The sequence below is a fragment of the Leuresthes tenuis genome, unplaced genomic scaffold (genome assembly GCF_036924035.1).
Source record: "Leuresthes tenuis unplaced genomic scaffold, fLeuTen1.0.hap1 SCAF_4, whole genome shotgun sequence".
Lineage (NCBI taxonomy): Eukaryota > Metazoa > Chordata > Actinopteri > Atheriniformes > Atherinopsidae > Leuresthes > Leuresthes tenuis.
In genome coordinates, this window is record NW_027325358.1 from 12918785 (window position 1) to 12940804 (window position 22020).

The following is a 22020-nucleotide window of genomic DNA, read 5'->3' on the forward strand; positions in this document are numbered from 1 at the left end:
GTGATAAAAATGACAAATATATTTTAAAAGAGCACTGTTGCCAACACAGATAAGGCTATTTCAATATCTGAAGTTTTCTGGATCTGCAGAGAACAGTGTGACAAGTGTGATCTAAATCCTATATATCTATTGTATTTCAAATCTGATGAAAAGTAAAACGTTTGCCCCCTTTCACACCGTGGTGTGAAATATATGAATGTTCGAGTACCATTTATTCCACCACCACGTGAAGGCATCGTGATTCCCCAGAGAAGCCACACCTTCAGTCGCACCCGGTCAGGTAAGAGAACCTTCCTAGATTTAGTTTACCTGTGACATCACGCAGAGAATGATTCATTAGGAACTGGTAGTCTTCGGGAAGCTTTTAAGCTCCAGAAAGGAGTAACGTCCTCTACAACCATGGCTGAGTCCCAGCTCATGTGCATGGAGGACGGGCAAATCGGTGCCAAAGTTCCAGAGTCCAAACCGGAGTTTTACTACAGTGAGGAGCAGCGCGCGGCCATAGAGCAACTTCTAAAGAATGGTGACGGTGCTTTCAAAACGCGGCTCAAAGAAGACGAAATGAAAGACTTTCTGTCTGCAAGAGAAGTAAAACAGCTGTTGAACACTTTCAGGCAGTATGACTCGGACAGTGACAGAAGCGGTAGCCAAACGTCTCCGTCCGGGTCGAAGGAGGGTGCAGGCAGAACCGATGCGGATTCGGGGGTCCATTCCACGTACTGGCCCCAGATGTCCGACACAGAGGTGCCGCCGCTGGATATCGGATGGCCCAGCGGGGGGTTATTCAAAGGGGTGACCCGGGTGGCCGTGCACACACACCCACCCAAAGACAACGGACCCCACATCAAGGAGGTTGTTCGGCGGCTCATCCAGGAGGCATCCAAGGTGAGGGGACCGAGGAATTCTGGGAGTTCTTTTCATTATCTAATCATCGCGGTATCCTATGGTTTATGCCATTATTTAGTTATCTGTGACCAAACTTAGTCAGAAGTTGTCATAGCAGCACGTTTATTTGAACATGGTTCTAACTTGGGTCAGTGTGTTAAAAATAGCCACATGTTTACACCAAACAACATCAAAGCTACACGTTTTATTTAGTATGTAATGACTGCACAGATGTCTGAGCAAAGTATTTATGATGAGAGTCAAATAATGCAGAGGAAAAAAGAACTAGAGATGAAGTGTGTGTGTGTGTGTGTGTGTGTGTGTGTGTGAGGGTTTGAAATCTGTGGACCTTATCACAGCTCATGTGTCATCCTACAGGAAGTTACAATGCATTTAACAAGTCATTTAAAACACTTTGACTGCATTTACATCAATGACACACATGGGCACACAATGTTAAACACAATGTTAAACTCATTCCTACGCCCTTGATGACACACTTTACTCTGGACAATCCAATAGCTGAGCTTGTCAGGGAAGTGAGTCCAGTTTTCCTCAGGCAGTCCAAGTCATTTTAACAGTTGAAGGATTTTTCCTCTCAAAACTGATACTTCAATGGAAAATGAGTCCTGATGATCAGATGAGTTGTGACTGTATAACTTTATTCGCCAGCTTAATTCCCCTTAGACTTTGGCGCTTGCCAAGTGGGTGTTTTCCAGAGTGTTACGGGCTTTCTTTGTAAGTGTTGGAAGATAAGGCCTGTCGTCAACATTCCTTTGCTAAGATGTTTGAAAGAAAATTGAAAGCACACTGCTGTTTGTAATGTGACTGTCCTAATGTGCTTTCACTGGAATCTGACGAACGGTTCTGGCTCCAGATATGGACACCAGTGTCAATATACTTCTTTGTGTAATTTATTGTGCCTCTGCTGTATTGTGTCCAGCTGCTTAGTTGTCCGGGTGAGTAATACTTTTCGACTAGTAAGTGAGGATCTGAAATGATGTCTGCTGGAGCAGGGCTGAGTCATCTGTTCCGCTTGGTCACTGCAGCCCAGTGAAATGCTCCTCTTGGCTCAGCTTATCTCAGTTTGCCTCTTTAAAACTGGGTCAGGGAGGACAACAGGAACATGTGTCAAACCCTCACTCAGTGTTTTTGAATTGGCTTCGTTGCACAATTTCTCTGAGCATTTAATTTTCTTATGAAACCCATTCTCTTTTGTCCTTTCTTTCCCCTCCCATGCGTTTTCTCTTTACTACTTCTTGCACTTTCTTTTTCCTCCTGTTTACAAGTCATTTTAGATTCTTAGTTCCTTGAAGTGGCTAAACAAGTTCATGACTGATTGCTGTGTCTCCTACGGCGATTTCCAGTGAGCACGGTCGGTTGTATACTTATTTGCCTGCAGGGCGCTCTGCTGCAGGTTCACTTCCTCCTCCGAAAATATTTAGGATAATCCAGGAATCAGAGCAGTCATTTTACATATCCATATACATCTTGATAACATCTAATATCTTCATAATATAAGTATATATATACATATATGTGTGTGTGTGTAAGTAAAGTTTTTATCTCTCTGGGTGTTAACCCAAACTGTCAGATGAGGGACACAAAGAAGTATATCATAAGTGGTTCAACCAAATGTTCATTAGCAGAGTGTGACTAAACTAACCTGCTTTGCTGTTACCTATTAAGAGGCCTTGCAGCTCTAAATATTAATTAAAAAAACATATTACGTTAGTAAGCTACATAACAGCCTTTACATAACCATGTAAAACTCCCTGTCTTCGACTCTTTGACATTATTTCTACTTTATTCTACCTGATGATGATGATGCTGATGATGCTGATGATGACCCTGCACTCATTGAGCTCTCCAAGTCTCCTATCTCTGCTGTTACCCTCTGAATCCAGCTCAGCACTTTTCCTCTGAGCTGAAACAGCAGGCCTTCTCTGGCTAACAGAGGACCACTTGTTGCACATTCAAAGAGACATTTTTTTCCACGACTTGGCTCTCGAAGAAACAGTGGAACAGTCGGAACAATACACATTTCCCAAACCTCCCCCTGAAGCTCGCACTGAACATGTCTCTGCATGTTTGAAGGAATGTGTTGTGGGCAGCCCACAGCAACATTTTTAACAAAAACAAAAACAAAAACATTTTTACAGAGGTGTTATTCAAACGTACGATTTGCCCAAAACTGAGCTCATCTGAAAAGGAGCTTTGTAGAAAATGTGCCGATCGCAAAGCAATACACCTTTTTTTGTGGCATTTTCTTATCTACTCTGGTGTCTTGAAGGTCATTTTTACTGAAAAAAAGCAATTTCTACATAAGATTAGGTCGATTCATGAACTTTAATGCAAATGCTGGCTCTGCGTGTCCACAGAGAAATGAGCAAAGACACAAAACTCGCACTCGAAAGGTCAATTTATTCATCTAACATAATCAACAGTGGAACTGTAGGGCGCCTTTGATGCCTGCTTGCCACACAGAAGCTCTCTCAGCACTTTCTGCCCAGTTTGCTTTTGTCTCGCCAGTAGCCGTGATCCTAATGGTAGGTTGGCGTCTATCGCCTCTCCAAGTCTTCCTGTTCACCCGGGATCGCTACCCGGTCGGTTTTTGATCACTCTCTTGTTGTACTGAGCCAAAGAACCCAGATCTACCATCTTCACATTGTAAAAGTTACGAGCCGTCCAGGCCTTTATGTCACGGAGACGCTGAAGCAGTGGTTTGACAGAGAAAAGGTTGTTCTTTTTCTGAGGTGTATATATTCAAAACAAGCCCATTAAATCCTTTCCTGAAAACACGGCTGGCTGTGTTTAGTGGTTTTCTACAGTGCCTTTAGCGAGTCTGTATCCATTTTAATGCATTGTGGGTAGAATTTGTGGGTTTCATTTTCAGAGATCGGTTTCACCTTTTAGTTTCTTTCATAACTGTCGAGGAGGTATTCTAAAGAACTTAGTTAATCTTCTTTTTTCTTTGGAAAGAGAGGGTGGTGGATGTGAACCGGAGCAGTGAGCTGCACTGACGTATCTTCTGTTGGAGTTCATTGTTTACTTGCTAATGTGTTGATAGTTTCTGTTTCTGTGAATTTCACCGTGATGACGTGCACATTCTGATTTTATTCCAAATTCCATGTCGAATTGGTTAATACATGAGGACCTGTCAGATGAGCACTATTTAAACTGACTTTTTCTGTCACCGCACTGACCTATTCCCCTGGATATGTTTGAAAAACATCCATTGTTGCCTTGAAAACACTTTAACACTTGAAAACAACTGTCCGTTGCCCCTTGCAGGTGATCGCGGTTGTGATGGACATGCTCACAGATATCCAGATCCTGCAGGACCTGATGGAAGCGGCGTGGCGTCGTTCTGTGCCCGTTTACATCTTGTTGGATGACCACGCTGTGCCACACTTCCTGGACATGTGCTCCAGGCTTCAGATTGGCTCACAGCATCTTCGGGTGAGAGTGGAGCTTCACACGGGGAGTCAAACAAGAGCAGTCTTGTTGACACGGTGCTTGTAGAAAAGACAGATGAGATCAGTGCTTTGGGGACATCATAAAGAGACATTTGTGTGAAGAGTAAGGGGACCAGAAAAGTAATTCTTATGAAAAATGAATGAAAAACGCCAAATGTGTAAAACATGGAAAAAAAATCGATCAATTAAAAAAAAAAAGCTTAAGAAATAAGATGAAAGAGGCCTATTTTATTTGAGGTTAACTGGTATCGACAGCATAGTTTTCTTTAGTTTTTCTGCTGTTTTCATGTTTAACTTTGGTACAAATGCACGTACGTGTCATTGTTTACTGTGCTGTTTCCTGACTGTGACCTTTTGTTGCTGCAGAACCTCAGAGCCAGAACACTTCAGGGAGTTGGCTTCGGTCTGTCTTTTGGCAGACTCCCTGGTTCACTCTGTAACAAATACATGCTGGTAGATGGAGACAAAGTCATGTTTGGCTCCTACAGGTGAGGCCTGGATCTGTGCACTTGTGTGCGGATATTCTCTGCACAACACCAAATATTGCTCTGAACATAACTGAACTTAAAAATAACAAATTATTGTTTGTCACATTTTGCACTAAATTGATTTATTTTTTTATGTGAACACAGTAATTTTGGAATTTAAGTATATTAATCAGCTTTAATGTAAATTTGAACGACTCATTCAGTCTCATAAACGATGTAACACAACGCAGACTTTATTGTACCGGCTTCCTGGTACAAACTCCAGATAATGCCCAAACACATGCTGAAACTGCTACAATAATGTTACTACTTCTTCTACATATTTTGTTTGGTGCTATTTTACGTAAAATATAGCAAAAAGCTGTGAAAGAGTAAATGCACACGTTCTCATGTCTCTAATCGTAGTGGCGGTCACACAGCGCACTGAAGCAGATCACAGTGCACTGCAGAACAAGAAGGCAAATCTGAACACGGCTAGCTTCAATGCTAATGTGGTTGGAAGAGACGGCTAGCTTCAATGCTAATGTGGTCGGAAGAGACGGCTAGCTTCAATGCTAATGTGGTTGGAAGAGAATTGCAGCAAACCCGACATTCTAGTTTTACGAATGCTAATGTTTTTATAATCGACAGCTTTGGTTGCCGTTTGGCTTCAAGCGCACTTGTTTTAATGGAGTGCATTTGGCAGCTGTTGAGATTTTTTTTTCATATGTTTACTAGCAATAATACAAAAAAAAAACAATCATCAAATCTATAATATAGCCTTAAATCCATAAGAAGGATTTACGTAGCCACCGTGTTATATTAAAGACATGCTCTAAAGCATACTCTTTGTTTTTATCTTTTACTCTCAGAAGTAACTGTATTGTACAAAACTAGTATCTTGCTGTCTTAAAGACGACATAAAACCGGAGTTTAACGCCATAAACTGAGATGTTCACCAAAGTAACACCCGGTGGAAAATACATGTCTGTAGATTTGCTTTCATCCAGGTCATGGTAATCCTAATGGTTTTTTTTAATTGTTTATATTGTTTTTGTAAAGGTAACGAACAGGCAAGGTTTTCCACAACATAATGAAGTTCATAACTGCTTTTAATCTGGTCTCTGTCTCAGTTTCTCCTGGTGTACATCTCGTATGGACCGAAACATGATCACTGTGATGACAGGACAGGTGGTCGACTTCTTTGACCGAGATTTCCGTGAGCTGTATGCCATCTCTGAGAAACTGGACTTGTACAAGGAGTTTCATGTTAGTCCGCCTGCTGGTAACACGACCGCCAAAGTTCATTCCAAAGTAGAGCCTAAACGGCCGCCATTACCAGCGACCACTTCCCGCTTCCAAGTCAGCTTAGGCGACTCGCGGAATCCCGACATCCAGGTGCCTGCTCACAAATACTACAACCCCAAATACTTACTGGCCTATGGAAATGTTCCACCTCCAACAGGATCTCTGAAGGAGCCTGGACATAAGACGGGTTCAGTTCTGGCTGAGGTTCCTGAAGAGATGGACCAGGGCAGGCCTCAATCGGCCAGCAGTGAGAAGAGTCTACAGCCGTCAGAAGCCCTGAGTGAAAGCTTGAAGAAGACAAAAAGAGGCGGGCACAAAGAAAGGGGGCATTCTACATGGAAGAAATTTCTAATGCGGAAATCTTCCAGTAAGCATCCTTTACCCACAGAAACTTCTCAAACGGATGAGATGGAGAACACTTCGGTGGTGAATGTATTATCTTCATCCAAAGAGGACCAGAGGACATCGTCTCAGCAAACTGTCAACACTTCACATGACAATGAGAGTAAGTCGTGAAAAGGGTGCATTTACAGTCTTTTTAATCCAGAATCCAAAATGTACAATATTTCGTGGTTTCTGTAACATGACAGTTACCAGGATTTTTTTCCTCTTATCTGGTAAAACAATATCACTGACTTTGTCTAGGACTTGGATATAATAATACTGCTACTACTGATAATAATATTATTATTATAGCATAGATAAAGCTCCATTTAATCCAATAAGGCTCTTGCTTTATAGAAATTAAATCTAAATAAATCAGTCACCAGTAGTGTCGGTTTATTTGTCAGTATTTCATGACACTCGTGTAACAACCTGTTGTCTTTTAATTCACAGATGTTAAGGGTCGACGTGGTCGAAAAAAAGGATGCGCAGCGTCATGAGCGGAACCAGCTCGTCTCTCGCCACAGAATCTGCTTCTGTCCTTAAAATGGTGCTCAAATGACTTCCTTAACACTGACGTGACATTATATCCAGCACCTTAAAGAAAGACCAGATGAATTTACGGTTTCTCGGGGTAACATGGTAAAAACATGGGTAAAAGATCAAATCAAAGTATTGTGAGATAAATGTTGACCTCGTAGGAACCTGAGAGGTGTACTATGAAGCCATTAGTGGCTTAGCGAGCTTTTCAGTCATGAAGGTGGCCTTTCAAGCTTGCTAAATCACCATGGCGACTTAGGCTAAACTCATAACTCGCCTACATAGTTTCAAGATTTAAGGCGCGTTATAAAAGGAGAGAAAAAACGACTCAGCCATACCTTAAAAGTCGGTCAGTGTACCGCATTCAGATGTTGATTAAGTCTTGTTATTTAATTGAATATTTTATTAATTGCCAAATTTCTGACCTCTTGACCCACCAAAGAAGCTTTGCAGTTACAATAATGCAACACAGGAGGCTTTGCGTCATGTTACCTGGAAACCAGGCATTCAGCAGGTGAATCAGAATGGGTATAATATGCTTTTTTTTTTTTATCTTGCCCTTGTGCTGCAAAAATCTGATTAAAGCACTGTGAAATGAATTAGCCCTGACCATCACATTAGAGAATATGTTATCAACAGGTTTTTTTTTTTTTTTTTCTATTAAGGGAGTAATTTCAACATCATTGTGAGACAGTGTCCGAGTGAAATGCCCTTCTCTTTCTTCTTAAGTTAAAAGTTTAGAACTTCATGTGCGCTTGTCATGATACAGATGTTAGGTATATCTTAACGTAGTAATTTTCTAATTAATTATTTTCTTAATTACAGCAGCGGTGCTTTTTCCTGGAATACGTTTACATTTCTGCACCTCTCCTGTCATACAGCATTGTCGTCTTATGACTGTAGTGTGAGGTGGTTCGTGCATTTTGTGTGGAAGGAAGGAAAAAAAGAAGAAAGCCCGGCTGCGCTGAACTTGCTTCAAAGTACACCTCTCCGAACATCACACATGTCTTGTTTTATCTGAACTTTGTCGGGGCTTGTTTTTGTTTTTTTTCCATGATGAACAACATGGATTCTCCGCTGAGGGAATGTGGGATACATGCAGGCGCATCAGCCATAACTGCGTGTTTAGCGTTGCCTCAGGAATCTACCTGCATTTGTGAGGAGATGCAGAAAATATGTGTGTATGTTTTTAATCCTTGGACACAACTTGAAGCCACATGCAGCTGACGTTGGAGCTAACAGAACAAAAATGCATTTCTTGGTATTTATAATGGAGAGTATTCAATGAGTTGAACTAATTTCACTGATACTTAAGTGATTCCCACATTTTCTCATTGTGGTGGTGTTAAAGCTTGCTGAAATTTTTGAATATAAAGTTTAAATGTGTCAGGTTTTCCTTGTACAGTACACACACCTCAAATAAAAAGATTAGAATTTTTAATTGACACTTTTACACACATTTCTCTCTTGCCTTTTTTGCAGCAGTGGTGTCTCCACTAAAACAACCTATTTGCTGAAGTAGGCTGGATTTGATCCCTACGCTTAATAAGTCTAAGGGTACGTCCAGCACCCCATTTTATTTCATTGTTTGGAGTTGATAATCGCTGTGAATACGTATAACAGGGTGTAAGGGTTTAGTTGAGCCAGTGGACTCTATGACTATGTTGGACATCCTGGATGTCTTTTACTCTTTGCTTTCTCTCTCGAATAAAACAAAGAATCTTCTAGTTACAGTTTGATTGCAGCTCCTCCTAATGGTAACATGTAGCGCTCAAGCATTTGATCTCGACATCTGATGAGTGCACTGCACAAACTGACCACTACACGCTGCTAGTCATTTGATAATGGTTTTATTTCTCAGAGAGGAACCACTGCTCTGATGGGAACTGAGTGGTGAGTTGGGGAAGGGCTGTGGTGGGGGTGGGGACAGTGTGTGGCGCAACACTGAAACAGGAAGTCAGATCGGCAGCAAGTAGGTGTTCTCACAGTAACACGGAGGCTATTTTTTTACTGCGGCACAGCAGGCTTAAAAATATTTTACTTCCTTTAACACTCGTTTATCCCGCAACACTACAAATAGGCGCTTTTCAGGGGAATTTACTGTGAATTGATATGTTGATGTGTATGCAGTGAACACGCAGGTGTAGTAACACCAACACATTAAAGTTGCTGGGTTTCTTTTTCCATTATAGAATGCTGTGAAGATTTATTGTGGTGCCTAAGGTCATTTCATTGGGAGATAAATTATACCAGCACTCTATTGCAGATACAGTCCTGTAACTTAAACACAGAAGAAAGGGAAGAGAAAAAGACTGCAAGTTGGCTTAAACAAGCTAGTTTTTAAAGCACTGGAAAAAAAAGGATTTGTCAGTATCTTTGATTGTTGGTAGGAAAATGTATAGAGCCTTCCCTAACTCTTAAATTTGTGCACGGTGTTCATGAGCACTGATTGTCTCTATGAAATCACAAGCTACTAGATGCCCTCTAACAGAATGCTCTCGTGTTCATAACAGACAAATGACACTGTTTGGATTTAGTAAATTAAAATGATTGTCTGAATTTACATGTGTGTCAACATTAGATTATATCGGCAAGATGTGTGACACACAGGAAAACCAGTTACAGAGCCAACATGTCCCTAAAGTATTAATCTAACAAGGTTTTAAACCAACATAAAACCATTAATGTGGTTTAGGTGCTTCACCGAAGAAGCATCTGCAGGTGAAAGGAACATATGAACATAAACAGACAGTAAATATGAGGAAGTGAGGTGTGGCCGGATGAACCCAGAGTGCATTCGACTGAAAACACAGCTGTCAACTGATCCTTTAAAGACTCAAACCCACTTTGATTTTGTCAAAACACATCTGAATACATGTTTTATTAAATAGTTATCAGAACAGAACAAAAAAAAAACAACTCTTTTCTGTACAATGAAACAGTCCAGTAGATATGATCAACAGTAATTAAAATTATATCACTAAAAGGTTGAAATATTACAGTATACACAGTTACTATGTAACAAAGCAGATAAAATATATTACACATATTGCACTTTCTAGTTAAGCAATATAAAAAATGCAGGATCATGCTTGTTATGATAGAATCCATAACACTATAAAGTACTAACAAAAAAAAATAAATCACAGAAAAACTATTTGCTTTATTCAAATTCTTTCTGTATAAATCAAAGCACTTAAGAGTCAAATATATTCACTTGATACTCAGTTTAACAAAGATTTTATGATAAAACCTAACAAGACAGGAGTAAGACAGCTACTTTACTTTTGTCTGAGCAGTATCAGAACTGATGGAAAGCTGAAATAGGCCCTGTTTACAGCATTTGTGGAACCGCTGAGACATCACAAGCTGGACTAGTCTTTCAGAGCTGAGACACTGAATCATACAGGCAATGAGCCAAATTAGAAAGGAAAAAAAAAGCGACTTCTCTTTGCAGAAGACATGAGAGGGGCAGTAAATACACAGCAACTTCTACTCGTACAACAGTTCTATGAACAGAAATGACAAACCACAAAATGTTGCTGTCAAGGTGTGTGAAAGCCCTGAGTGATCATCAGTGGGGTGTCATGCAAATACTGAGTCAACTTGTCTTTTGTTTTTCTATTTTTGACGTTTTCTCAAAGTCAGTAAAAAGAGAAGTGGAAAGAGATCTCCCTCTTTTAGCCTTAAGATCCGCTGTCAGTGCGTTTCTGTTCCGACTCGTGCCCTCATCCCGTTGTGTTGCAACAGTTTAAAGAGTGACAAACGGAATCTCACAGTGCAGTAAGGTAGATGTCCATTGGTTGGCGCGGTGCTCCTCTCAGTCCTGAGGAGTTTGGTTGATCACCTTCTTCTTCCGGACTGACACCAAGTCATAGAATGGATCCTTGGTGATACTTGCTCTGTTTTTTTAAGTAAAGACAGTTATCATTAGGCAGATAAGGCAGTATTCAAATGAGTGTGTGTATATATACATGAACATGTACTTATATTTCTCACTGGGCAGAAAATAGAGATCCATGATGGTATCAGCATGTCATCAGCATGAGCCAATAATAGCTTAAAATTAAATGTTAGCACTGGCCAAAAATCAACAAAGACATCCAGATATGGTGACATAAATGACTGATTTCAGGATTGTTGAGGATCAACCAAGCTCGTTAAAATGAAATAAAGTTTATGGTTTTGCTTGAAGTCCCTAAATAGAGATGAATATGCCATGTTTTGAATGTAAAAGTTTTACTTTTCTTTTTTCCCCAGCTCCCATGTACATTCGGGCCATCTCTATAATGACGGAAATAACAATATGCCGATACCTTTATAGAAGAGGCTTGATAAATGTGTATCTGTTTCAGCAGCTGCAATAATTTAAAATGTCTTTTAATGTTGTGTTGTGGGGACCTGCTTCTCTTTTAGGAATGTAAAGCATCAAATTCTAGCTTGACTAGATGGTTTACGGTTGAACTAAATTCAGTTTTCAGTAAAAGTTTGGAGTTTGACAAGTAGTTGTTGGGATTAGGGTAAAAGTCCAACATAGTGTCATCTGAAGGAATGAAAACAGGACAGTATTTTCAGTAAAACGAACATCTTCTTTGCTAGCTCCACTTCTGCCTTGTTGCTAAACACTGTCAGAAGGAAAGAAGAAGTTGCAGCTGCACATCTCGACCCCAAACGCGGTTTGAACAGCCCTACTTACCTACGACTGACCAGATAAAGCGATAGCAATGAAAGTAGTTAAATTTGGATCAAATCTAATGATGGGGTGTTTGTATGTGGTGACCTGAGCAATGAGTGGAACTACAACACAGGTGGTGCAGCAGAGCTCTTCCAACATACAAGTGGTGAGATGTGAAAATGTTTGCATGTTTGAGTCATCTCAACAGGGCTCCCAAACAATGATGTCTGATGGAAAGTCGAAGAGCCACACAAAGTATTCTGAAGTGTCTGTTTATGTGTGAACGCGTCAGCAATGGCACACATACAGCAAACTTTTGTGTGATAAAGTGTGTGTCATCTGACCTTATGGCCTCGATCCAGGAGTCTCTCTCTTCAGCACTGGAGGCACAGATGGTGTAGGATTGGTGTTTCCCCTCCACTACTCTGCCGTCTGTTTCTGTTTTACATGCTTTGATCTTCTGTCCTCGACTATTTGGGTTGTACAGCTCCAGACAGTACTATATGAGAGAAGACAATGAGCATGAGATAATCATTAAATTCTAGGAACTTCACGTTCAGTCGAATCTAATTTGCATTAGGAGAATGCTTGTGTTGAACAGCAAACACGATCTTACTGGTTTGCGAGGGTATGGCACTTCTCTCACACAAAGATTTTCTAAAGGGATGATGCCTCTGGGCTCTTTATCCTGCAAAGAGGATAAAAAGAGGTGGACTGTTTCATACCATGTCTACTGCTTACAGTAAGAACTCAGAACAAAAACGTCACTGGCTTCAAACATACATTTTCAAGAAAAACAAGGAGAAGAGAGATTGAAAAAAAAGAAACCACTGTCATGGGGCTTTAGGTTCCCAATGTGGAAGCATGACCATCCACCATGACCCGTCATATAAATAGGAGTTAGGACTATAGAGAGCATCTATGTCAGGAGCACTGTGGACAACTTACAGTGGTGAACTCAAAGTAGTAGAGGCAGTTGTCAGTCAGGATGAACCATCTCCTCTTCCACGTCTTAACCCGACCTCCTGAAATATAGACAGTGAAAATATCGATGGTAAGCTGTGCTGTCACTTGTCATTAAATACATTCAGGGCTGCTGCAGTGATCATTTTGAGCAAAGCTTAACCTACGACAGGCATATCGACTGCATGCACAAGAGTCCACTCCAGCATTGAGTTATTTTTCTAAAACCTCCTCTTTACTTTCCTGTGGTTAATTTTATCCAGAATTAAAGTTGCAAAGAAAACTAGACATCTGGTTTAACATGAAATGCTTGGTGTTTTATTCTATATTCTCAGAGACGTGGAAAGACATTTTACCAAGTTTGAGGAGCCAGCCTTCTCTGTCAGGGTTGAAAAAGGTGTGAGTCAGATCGTTCCCATCATCCTCTGGGATTTTGAAAGGCTCGTTGCGTATGCTTTCATACAATTTCTGAAAGGAAAGGAGATTGTTTTAAACAAAATGATTCTGTCATAACCTGGTTTCTGAGTCGAGGACGATGCAGAGTTTTATTGGGCTCGAAAACAGTTAAGTGATAAGTTAAAGTTTTAGTGATGGAATGCAAAACTAAGCATAGTGCACTCCCAATAAAAGTGATGAACCCCCCTGCACACATCAAGTACAAGATTCCAAGTCCTTTATACAACATAAAAATCAGTTTATATCAAGAAGCTACAGGGCAGTGGGATTTTAATTTCCAGTTACTGCTTCTGGGTGTCTAATTTGGATACTTTGATTCGCCAGTAGTTCTCACCGAGAGCAGATCATTGGGTAGGTCCTCTCCATTGTTGATGCCTCTGTTCATGGAGATAAAACGCTCCAGGGTGGTTTTGTCCTTTACGTTGGGGTTGTGGAGGCTGGTGTTCAACATGATGATGGCAAAAGACAGGATGTAGCATGTGTCTAGGGTTATGAGGGAGATGCATCCCAAAAAAAGAGAGAGAGAAAAAAGAAAGAAAGAATTAGATTATAGATCATTGTAATTTCATATGAATACTGACTGGGTGAAGAAGAGAAAGAACAAGGAGAAACAAAAGTCAAATAGGTGGCAAAAAAAGCACACTGGTGATGACACAATTGTAACCCATACAGGAAAAAGATCGATTTAGTCAAGCTAACCAGTGGACTGGAAGACATGAGTGTTGCAATCACAGTAACGTGTGGCGAAGGCCTCCATCATTCGGTCGATCTTCTGAGCTTCACCTGGCAGACGGAAACTCCACAGAAACTGTCTGCCACATACACACACACACACACACACACCACAACAACTTTAGAAACTGCTGTATGTAATATTTTACGTGTACAATAAACTTGTGGTCAGCGTTTAAACCATAGAGAAACCATGCGTCTCCCTACACCTAAAACTCAACCCTGTTGTTCCTGCTATTCTCTAAATTAGAAAAAAAAAGTCATTGCAGCCAATGTTTTATGTCACACTTGACAGCTTGTTCTTTGTTTTAGGACGCATGTGATGAAGTGATAAAGTACTCTATATTGATAGTGTTTTCTATATTGCAAAATGCAGAATAGCAGCAGCTCTATGTATCTGTACTTGTGAATTCCAGTTGTTAAGATACCAACATAACACATAAAGCTAATTAGATATCAGTCTGCTAAGAGGATAATTAAAAATATTTATAATACTAATAAATAAGTTAAGCGTGTTAGTTTATCTCAAGATTGAAAAATTCATAATCCTACATCTCCCTTAATGTGTCCTTTTCACTCTTTCCGCCTACAACGTATTTCAGTGTATATATCTACAACTTCCAGTTTATGTTACATACTGTCTGACGGAAATGTAAAATAACTCAGATTTCACTTTCACATATCTGGGTCATATAGACTTGTCAAAGTCGCAGTCAACATAACAAAAAAAACAACACATGAGGGACGGAGTAGTATTCCCTCGATGACAAGAAAAGTCATTTTCATACTTTAACTTAACAGTGGACCTTTTATCCAGCACCACTGATATTTAGTATGCTTAGTTTTTCATTGTTAAGCTTTTCTTATTATTGGTATTTATGCTATCATGAAAATATGATCAAAAGTGGTTTTCACACTTGATTACAAAGGTCCACACTTTGTCTGCAGTTTTCCTTTCACACAAGCTTTAGTAAGCTCACGTTTGCTTGTTTTTAACCGTACAGGCACTATTTACAGTCACCATCTTTTTATTTATCACTACACTTTGCACAGTGTTGATTTAGTTGTTGTTCAGACAAGTAAATATAGTCAATAAGGCATGGGTGATGATAAAGGAGGCTGACCTGAGAGCCTGCACCAGGTTGAGGTCAGAGAACTCATGCAGCTCCACGAAGGCTCTCAGGGTCTGCAGATGGAGCTCCTCCCTATGTGACAGAAAAAGGTATTATGGTATTATTCACCTTTTCCAGATGAAACCAGCCTTCACAGCCTTCCTCTTCTAATTCCTGATCGTCAGTTTCTGTCACTCAACCTTAAAAGTCACACACATATTGACTCATCTTTCTCTTTTTTATCAATCTTTCCTCTCCTCCTTTTCTTATCATTCTCCTCCTCATCATCGCCCTTACCCTTGCTTATTCTTTGTCTTTTTCATTTCCCCGACTGGTATCCTCATGATCTTCTCCCTCCCCAGTGTCCACTCCCTCCTTTTTCTCACCTTTCTCCGAGGAATTCTCCAATGGCTGTCTTGTTGAGTCCTTCCTCCTTGTAGAGAAACTCAGCAATAGGCTGAGCACTTCCATCCAGCAGCCTGTTCTCCACCAAAAAATTGATACCCTGTGTGCAAATAGATTGATTACAGGATTTTTCTTTCAAAATTTCTCTTACAGCTGTAAGGAAATTTGGATGTGAGTTATTTAGGTTATGCCCTCTGTTATGGCCTCTGTGTTCATTTTCACAATGACCTCATTTGTATTTGGTAAAACACAGCTTCTGTAATCCCAATTCCTTAAAACTGATTTCTCTTCCTGTTTATGCTTTATCCGAGGCTTTTGAGAGGAAAGTCTAGGATTTAAATATATGCTTGCCTGTATATAAAAAATGATGTCTGCTCCAGTATTTCTTCATCATCCCTTCTAACATGATCTCATGTGCTTACTTTTCCACAATCAGGATATAAACACACTTGTATTGGTTTAAATAGAGTTGAAGTCAAAGAGTTTAAATGTACTCAACTGCCGCTTTCATCTGACGCTTAAACAAAACAGAGACAAAACATCTAAATAAAACTAACGCTATGGTGATGCTGTCCCGTGTATTTGTTGGTGCAGACATTTGTATCTTTCTGCAGTAACAAGGCTGACCTGTCAGCAAAACCACAGAAACTTTGCTGTGGGCCTGCGTCAGTGACATTGACGCTTCACACACTCAAAGCACCACCAGTTTAAGAGGAAGTGACAAACACAGTGATAAACAAGCTGAGCCGCTGCCTGTTGGTGTTCGGTTAAAAAAAAAAAAAAAAACTGAGCCACTGACACGTAAGAGGTCTTACATTCAGAACACAAAGAACACGTTCACTTTATATAGAATGTAATTGTGTCTCAGCACATTAGTAAGACACACACACACTTCTGAGCTCACCTTTTTGGGGTCCATGTTAAATTTCTTCTTCCCATTTGAGAATTGTTTGCTCTTCTCAACAGTCTTGCTGCAAATCAAGAGAGAAAAAAATAGTTTTTCAGAGGATTTGAGAAGTATTTTTGTTTATACTGTCAGGGTGATGTTCAGATGCTCTTGTAAATAATCTTGAAATCATAATTTAAAAAATGCAAGCTACTGAAAAGGTCTTTACTTAGAAAAAAACATTAAGCCTGAGCCAAAAAAAGTGAAAACTCTGGTTACCACACATTTCTGATAGAAGAAAGTGGGGTGCTAGGAGTTTGATTGTATTTATCATGTTGTATCTGTCTGCAGAGTGTAAGACTGAAGGAATCAAACAGTAAATGGCTCATTTATGCTCAAAGTTAGACACGCAGACGCATTCAGAAGGAGCCTCCTGTCCAGCCTCTGTGTTCATTTAGTTTTGCTTACAGATCGCTTACAGATCTGAGATATATATATATGTGTGTGTGTGTTGTATTTATCATATGACAGCACACAAAGAAGTCACCCCTGCCTTAAACTCCTAGTTTTTTACACCAACTTTTTCTGGCATCTTTTGTTTACATCATCATGAAAAAATCTGCACAACACTTGCCCACTGGTCAGTGGTCAGTTGACATGGCCACAACCATTAAGAGGGTGCACAGCCAATCTAATCATCTGACCAATCAGAAGAGATTGGGTCTTTCCTGAAGGAGCTTTAAAGAGACACTGGTGAAAATTAAGCTTTTTGGACAGGAGGTGATGAGAGGAAATGTTATCAAGAACCTGTTATGAGCAACATAAAACTGTTTTTAAGGATTTGTGTCAGCACATTTATATGCAGAGCTGGGCAGAACTAGGGTTACAGTTTGACTTGGCCTTTCAGTTGGACCACAGTTCTTGTCCAAGTGTGCATACGCAGGGAGGGCAATTGACTTATTGATCGAAGAATGTCCAACGTTTGACTGTGTGAGGAAATGATCAAGACATTCTGCTGCATCTAACTTTCTCTATGGGTGATTACTGTATATTTAATTATATTTAATTGATTTTCCAAAGAGATGCAAAAACTTAGAACTTTAGAGTATGGGCAGAGCACCTAGGCCCATCCGAGTCTAGTTGAGGTGTATACATGTAGGAGTGATTTGACCCTTCTAAACATTTTATTGGGTTGTTTGCCCAGTTTCCGGAAGCCTAATTTTGTACAATTGCAGTCACACTAACTTGTTTACTCTTCAAACTTTCAAGTGCATAATTCTTTCTGGGAGGCAAATAAAAGGTAACCGTCAATGACGGTGACTATTGATTTCACAATGCAAAGATGCAATCATTAATCAGAGACGTGAAAAAAACTGTTGGAAAGCCACCATGACACATTCATGATATTTTACATTAAAGCAGCTGCCTCTGACGGGTGAACTGAGGACATTATCTGTATGAAAAAGACACACTGGTTTCTAAAAACAGGTACAGGGTTTTCCCCAGAAAAAAAACTCACTTTTCCTCTGCAGACTCAAAGCTGAGTATTTCTGCCATGACATTATCTATCTCCATCTTCAACTTCTAGACAGGGTAGACAGAAAGAGAAGTTTAATGTTTTATGCCTTCATATTAAGGACACAACAAGTAATTTATACAGGGAATCTCGGGACATTTATGTGAACAGAAGCCTAACATCTGATGTATGTTGCGCTGCTTGACTACATATGTGTAAAAATATTACCTGGATGTCATCCAGAAGGTCTTTCTTATACATTTTGACACTCTCAATCTCCATCTTCTCATCTGCAGTAAAATCTGAAGAAACTGTACAAAAATTGGAGTAAAAATGTCAGAATCCAGTTCCATCCACAGCTTTTATCACATCAACACATCCACCTGTGATAATAATGATAATGTTAGTATATATAGGATGTCCCGATCACTTATACACCTATTTTGATTGATGTAGAGAATAATGACTTATGTGAACGTTTACATGTCTTTCTTTTTAGACAGACTTTAGATGACCACAGCACAGGGAACAGAAATTTCCCAGTAAAATAATGCAAAGGCAAGTGTTGGGGTTTTCTTGTGAATAATGTCTCCTTATCTAAGAATATATGAACACATATTCAAACACAGACATCCACACCTTTTGTTAATTCTGTCATACCCCCGCATCTTCCTACACCCACATCAGCTTGTGGTTATGGCATCCAAGTTGTGTCTGTGTACTGGAGTTCCCTTAAAATCTAAACTATTGTAATGAAGACTAGTTTTATTATCAGTGTTCATAATCAGGGAGTTAAACGATAATTAGGATTTTTATAGCCACTAAAAAAAATGAGCTCTTAATCTCAAATCAATTAATCAAACATGACTCAAAGATTATTAATGCATTTTGAGGCTGTATTCAGATGGTCAGCATTCTTGTAAATTAAAATATAATCCAGTAAAATAAAAAAGAACACTTGTGTTGACAGCCTGAACAAGCTTGGATAGACTGGCACGAGAGCTGCTTCAGTGTCCTCACAGCATGTAGAAAGTGATCCTTCCAGTTGGGTCGTCTCAGTTGTGAAATTTGCATCTACCTCTCTCATAACCCTATGCGCCTGCTCTTTTAGTCCTTTTACCACAGCAGTATCGACCTGGAGTGGATGGGTGGATATTCACTCATCACTCACATTATTTTTATGAAGACATATCAGCCAAATTCCTACTTTGCAATGAACATTTATAATATGAGTCGTCTGACTGAAACTCCGTCTCCGACAAGTCTTTATGATTTACATTTACATGAGACGATACTGATCAGAGTCAGTGTTTCCCTTCATGGTCAAAGTATCAAGCTTGAAAAAGTCATGTTTATCATAATTAATATAATTAAGAAAGTAATGGAAACGGCATAACATGTACTCACTTTTAGTATTATATACCTAAACTAAGAGGTAGAGATGGTTCAGCCAGGTTTATTTCCACGAAGGTTTGATAGAGATATATTAGAGGAACTTTTAGTTACTGAAAAATGTGCTTTAAGATTATGAAGCACATGCTGCTGAATTATATAGCTTCTTAAAACACTGGATCTGTCGAACTTTTTTTCCCAAAAATGTCTAGTCAAGACTCCTCATATATAATTATGGAGCACAATAATGAGTTGGACCACTGATCGACTTCTCTCCCAACTATAGTTTAGATTTGAAGTTTCAACACTTAAAATGATCACTACTTGTCATACATTTTCGTCACTGTTATTTCCTATTATTACTGTGTCTTGAGAAATAGCTACGTTGGTCAACATATGTTGCAAAATGTTGCATTTTCACAATAAAGGCAAGGAAATTGTACAATTACAATCTTTCGCTTCCTTTCTTTTAACACAAATACATCTTAAGTTTCAATTAATTTGAAGCATGTTGACGTCTTCCATATCTTTGTGATGACAAAAACTTGTCACATCTTGTTGGCGTTAAACTTCACCAAAAACCCCCATAAGAAGAAATATCAGAGAGGATGCAGGAAGAGAGCACAAAATATAGGTGGTTCAAAACTCATCTTGTGCAATATCTATAACAGTCATTGTACTTTCTGACTTTTCCAAGTCATAATTCATCACTTTTCTGCTGTGCTTTCACATGTGAATGGTTCGGGTTGAACCTTAAGTGTACATGTTTATGGTTATAACCAATCTGCACGGTTAGACAACAAAAATGTGCATGATTACGGCTTCCATCATGTCACGTGAACCCATGAACTGGACAAACATATGTATTACACATTTTGTCTTGAGGCTGGGATGCCTGAGATCATCCTAGTGATCCAGAACACAGGGAGGGAATCAGCTCACCAGGCAATACTTTCCAGAAGCTTGTCAAATTATTATTTTGATAAATTACTTTTGTCATCATTCTTAAAGTAAATAATATTATCATTTAAAAGTGCAAAAGTTTTGGTTTCATGCGTTCAAAAGCAGTTTTTAAATTTTATAAAATACGTTACCCAGAGTATATTTTTCTCAAAATGTATGTAATGTCCATATGCAAGTGTGGTCAATGTTTGTCATCCAGGCTTAACTTTATTGCAACAATACTTGTTAATACGACGATACTCTGCAGTTAACTTTCAACTCCCTGATGCTGCAGCATCTCACCAGCACACAGACCTTTTGCTTTTAAAATCAGCCACAAAACACAATAACACTCCTTTGGTTGGTTCCCTCAATGTTCTTGGTAAACAGTTCAATTTCTCGCAACTTTCTTCATACTTTCATCTTACTGGGTTAATTAAAATATGTTATATGACAGATGCAAAGGCTGGTTCTCAGAATAAGAAGAAGAAGAAAAAAATATGTGAGCTGTCAATGATCTGACCACAGGACTTCCACTTCCCCACCCTTCCTTCGCTCATCTTGTGCAACAAAGCTGACAGGCATAAGTCGTGACACACCTTATTTAAAAAGTCGTGTTAAGGCTTTAATTTGGGAAAAAAATGGACTGTTCAGACTTCTAACCAAAAATAACAACTTCTGTTTTTACATGATCACCAGTGAGGCAGTCCTGTGAGAGAGGATGAGTGTTTCTTCTCCATTTGAGCTAAGAAACACACTGTGTGCACCATGCAGTGCATCACTACAGGGTGCTGATAGTTATAAGTGGTAAGCACCAAGAACTGTGCACTCCTGACCTAATTACTTACACTAGGTGTTTTCATAGTGCGCTTACAGATCATATCAGAGTAGAGGGAATTCATCACAGAAATGTAAAAGTCAACATTGAGAGAAACTGGATGCTGTTGTATCAGACACCTGGGACACTGGATAAAAATCGAACTGCTTATCACAGAGTAGAGGTCCTGAATATATATCAAAGACCATATGGATAGTCAAATATATACATCGTATTTAGGAATAAATGAAAATATCTTTTAAATTTTGGACGTGAAATATATATAAGTATAAAATGAATGAATACCCCAGTGGTGTAGTGTAGGTAATACACAGTTAAAGAGTACACCTACTCATCTCATCATGTAGTATATTCATTTCTAAATCAACTCCGCTTCACGTCAAATTCATTAGTGTGCTGTCAGTCCATTTATTTTCATGGATTTGGTTGGTCAGGTTTAGGAATGTGGATTAGCCCTTTCACGCTGATGCTTACTCAGATGTCAAGCAGCAACATACAGATAACAATTAATCACACACATATGTATATATACATATATATGAAGAGAGAGAGACCGACCGCTGCTCTTCCCTCATCTCCAAATATGTAATAACATTTTAAGAATACTCATATAGTTATACATGCACACAAGAGGAATTTTAAGTTCTTTGTGAATGATTAAAATGAACAATCAAAGATAAGAAACTTCTATATATATACATCAAGAAAATGCAAGAGAGAGAGAGAGAGTAAAAGCAGGTCTTACCCATTTGGCAATCAGTCATTTATTTCCCAAAAAGAGTCAAAAGAAAGGTAATGGCAGCACTACTGCACTTAAACACAGTCAGGTGTTAGGCTGCTTCAGCACTCAGAAAAGTAACAGCTGAATGAAGTTTGCTCTCTAAACTCCACCTCTTCCTCATCCATCACAAGCTTGCATGAGCGCAAAACCAGAGAGAGAGACTGCCCTTCAAAACAAGATGTGAGGGAGGTGTGCAATATGTAGAATGGTGATCCTAAATGTTGTCTTTGGATGCTTGAGGTCAAGCCGTCTCTGTTTA

At 39.4% G+C, this 22020-nt stretch overlaps 2 protein-coding genes across 3 annotated transcripts; one reads left to right on the forward strand and one right to left on the reverse strand.

The window, feature by feature from the left end:
• Positions 1-263: 263 nt before the first annotated feature.
• Positions 264-7358, forward strand: fam83fb (family with sequence similarity 83 member Fb). 2 transcript variants are annotated; one of them, XM_072384627.1, is made up of 5 exons: positions 264-885; positions 4180-4347; positions 4731-4852; positions 5965-6644; positions 6977-7358. In XM_072384627.1, exons 1-5 carry the CDS (start codon positions 400-402, stop codon positions 7021-7023), a joined length of 1503 nt encoding a protein of 500 aa, XP_072240728.1. In that variant the 5' UTR covers positions 264-399; the 3' UTR covers positions 7024-7358. The 2 variants fall into 2 exon arrangements, with proteins under 2 accessions (XP_072240728.1, XP_072240729.1); XM_072384628.1 differs by lacking the exon at positions 4180-4347.
• A 3316-nt stretch (positions 7359-10674) lies between these two features.
• cyth4b (cytohesin 4b) lies at positions 10675-21834 on the reverse strand. Its single transcript, XM_072384629.1, has 13 exons — positions 21726-21834; positions 18037-18119; positions 17812-17876; positions 16311-16377; positions 15388-15506; positions 15014-15094; positions 13857-13969; positions 13492-13640; positions 13058-13169; positions 12687-12763; positions 12355-12426; positions 12083-12237; positions 10675-10965 (listed from the first exon to the last, which is right to left on the reverse strand). The coding sequence occupies exons 1-13, from the start codon at positions 21742-21744 to the stop codon at positions 10884-10886; spliced, it is 1194 nt and encodes a 397-aa protein (XP_072240730.1). The 5' UTR covers positions 21745-21834; the 3' UTR covers positions 10675-10883.
• Positions 21835-22020: the final 186 nt, after the last annotated feature.

Bases quoted from the DNA above. Each gene is read 5' to 3' on its own strand.
- fam83fb (XM_072384627.1), top strand. From the start codon at position 400: ATGGCTGAGTCCCAGCTCATGTGCATGGAGGACGGGCAAATCGGTGCC. The intron at 886-4,179 runs GTGAGGGGACCG...TGCCCCTTGCAG, and splicing joins TCATCCAGGAGGCATCCAAG to GTGATCGCGGTTGTGATGGA. The intron at 4,348-4,730 runs GTGAGAGTGGAG...TTGTTGCTGCAG, and splicing joins TTGGCTCACAGCATCTTCGG to AACCTCAGAGCCAGAACACT.
- cyth4b (XM_072384629.1), bottom strand. The intron at 15,507-16,310 runs GTGAGCTCAGAA...ATTTGCACACAG, and splicing joins TTAACATGGACCCCAAAAAG to GGTATCAATTTTTTGGTGGA. The intron at 10,966-12,082 runs GTCAGATGACAC...TTAAAAAAACAG, and splicing joins TCCTGGATCGAGGCCATAAG to AGCAAGTATCACCAAGGATC.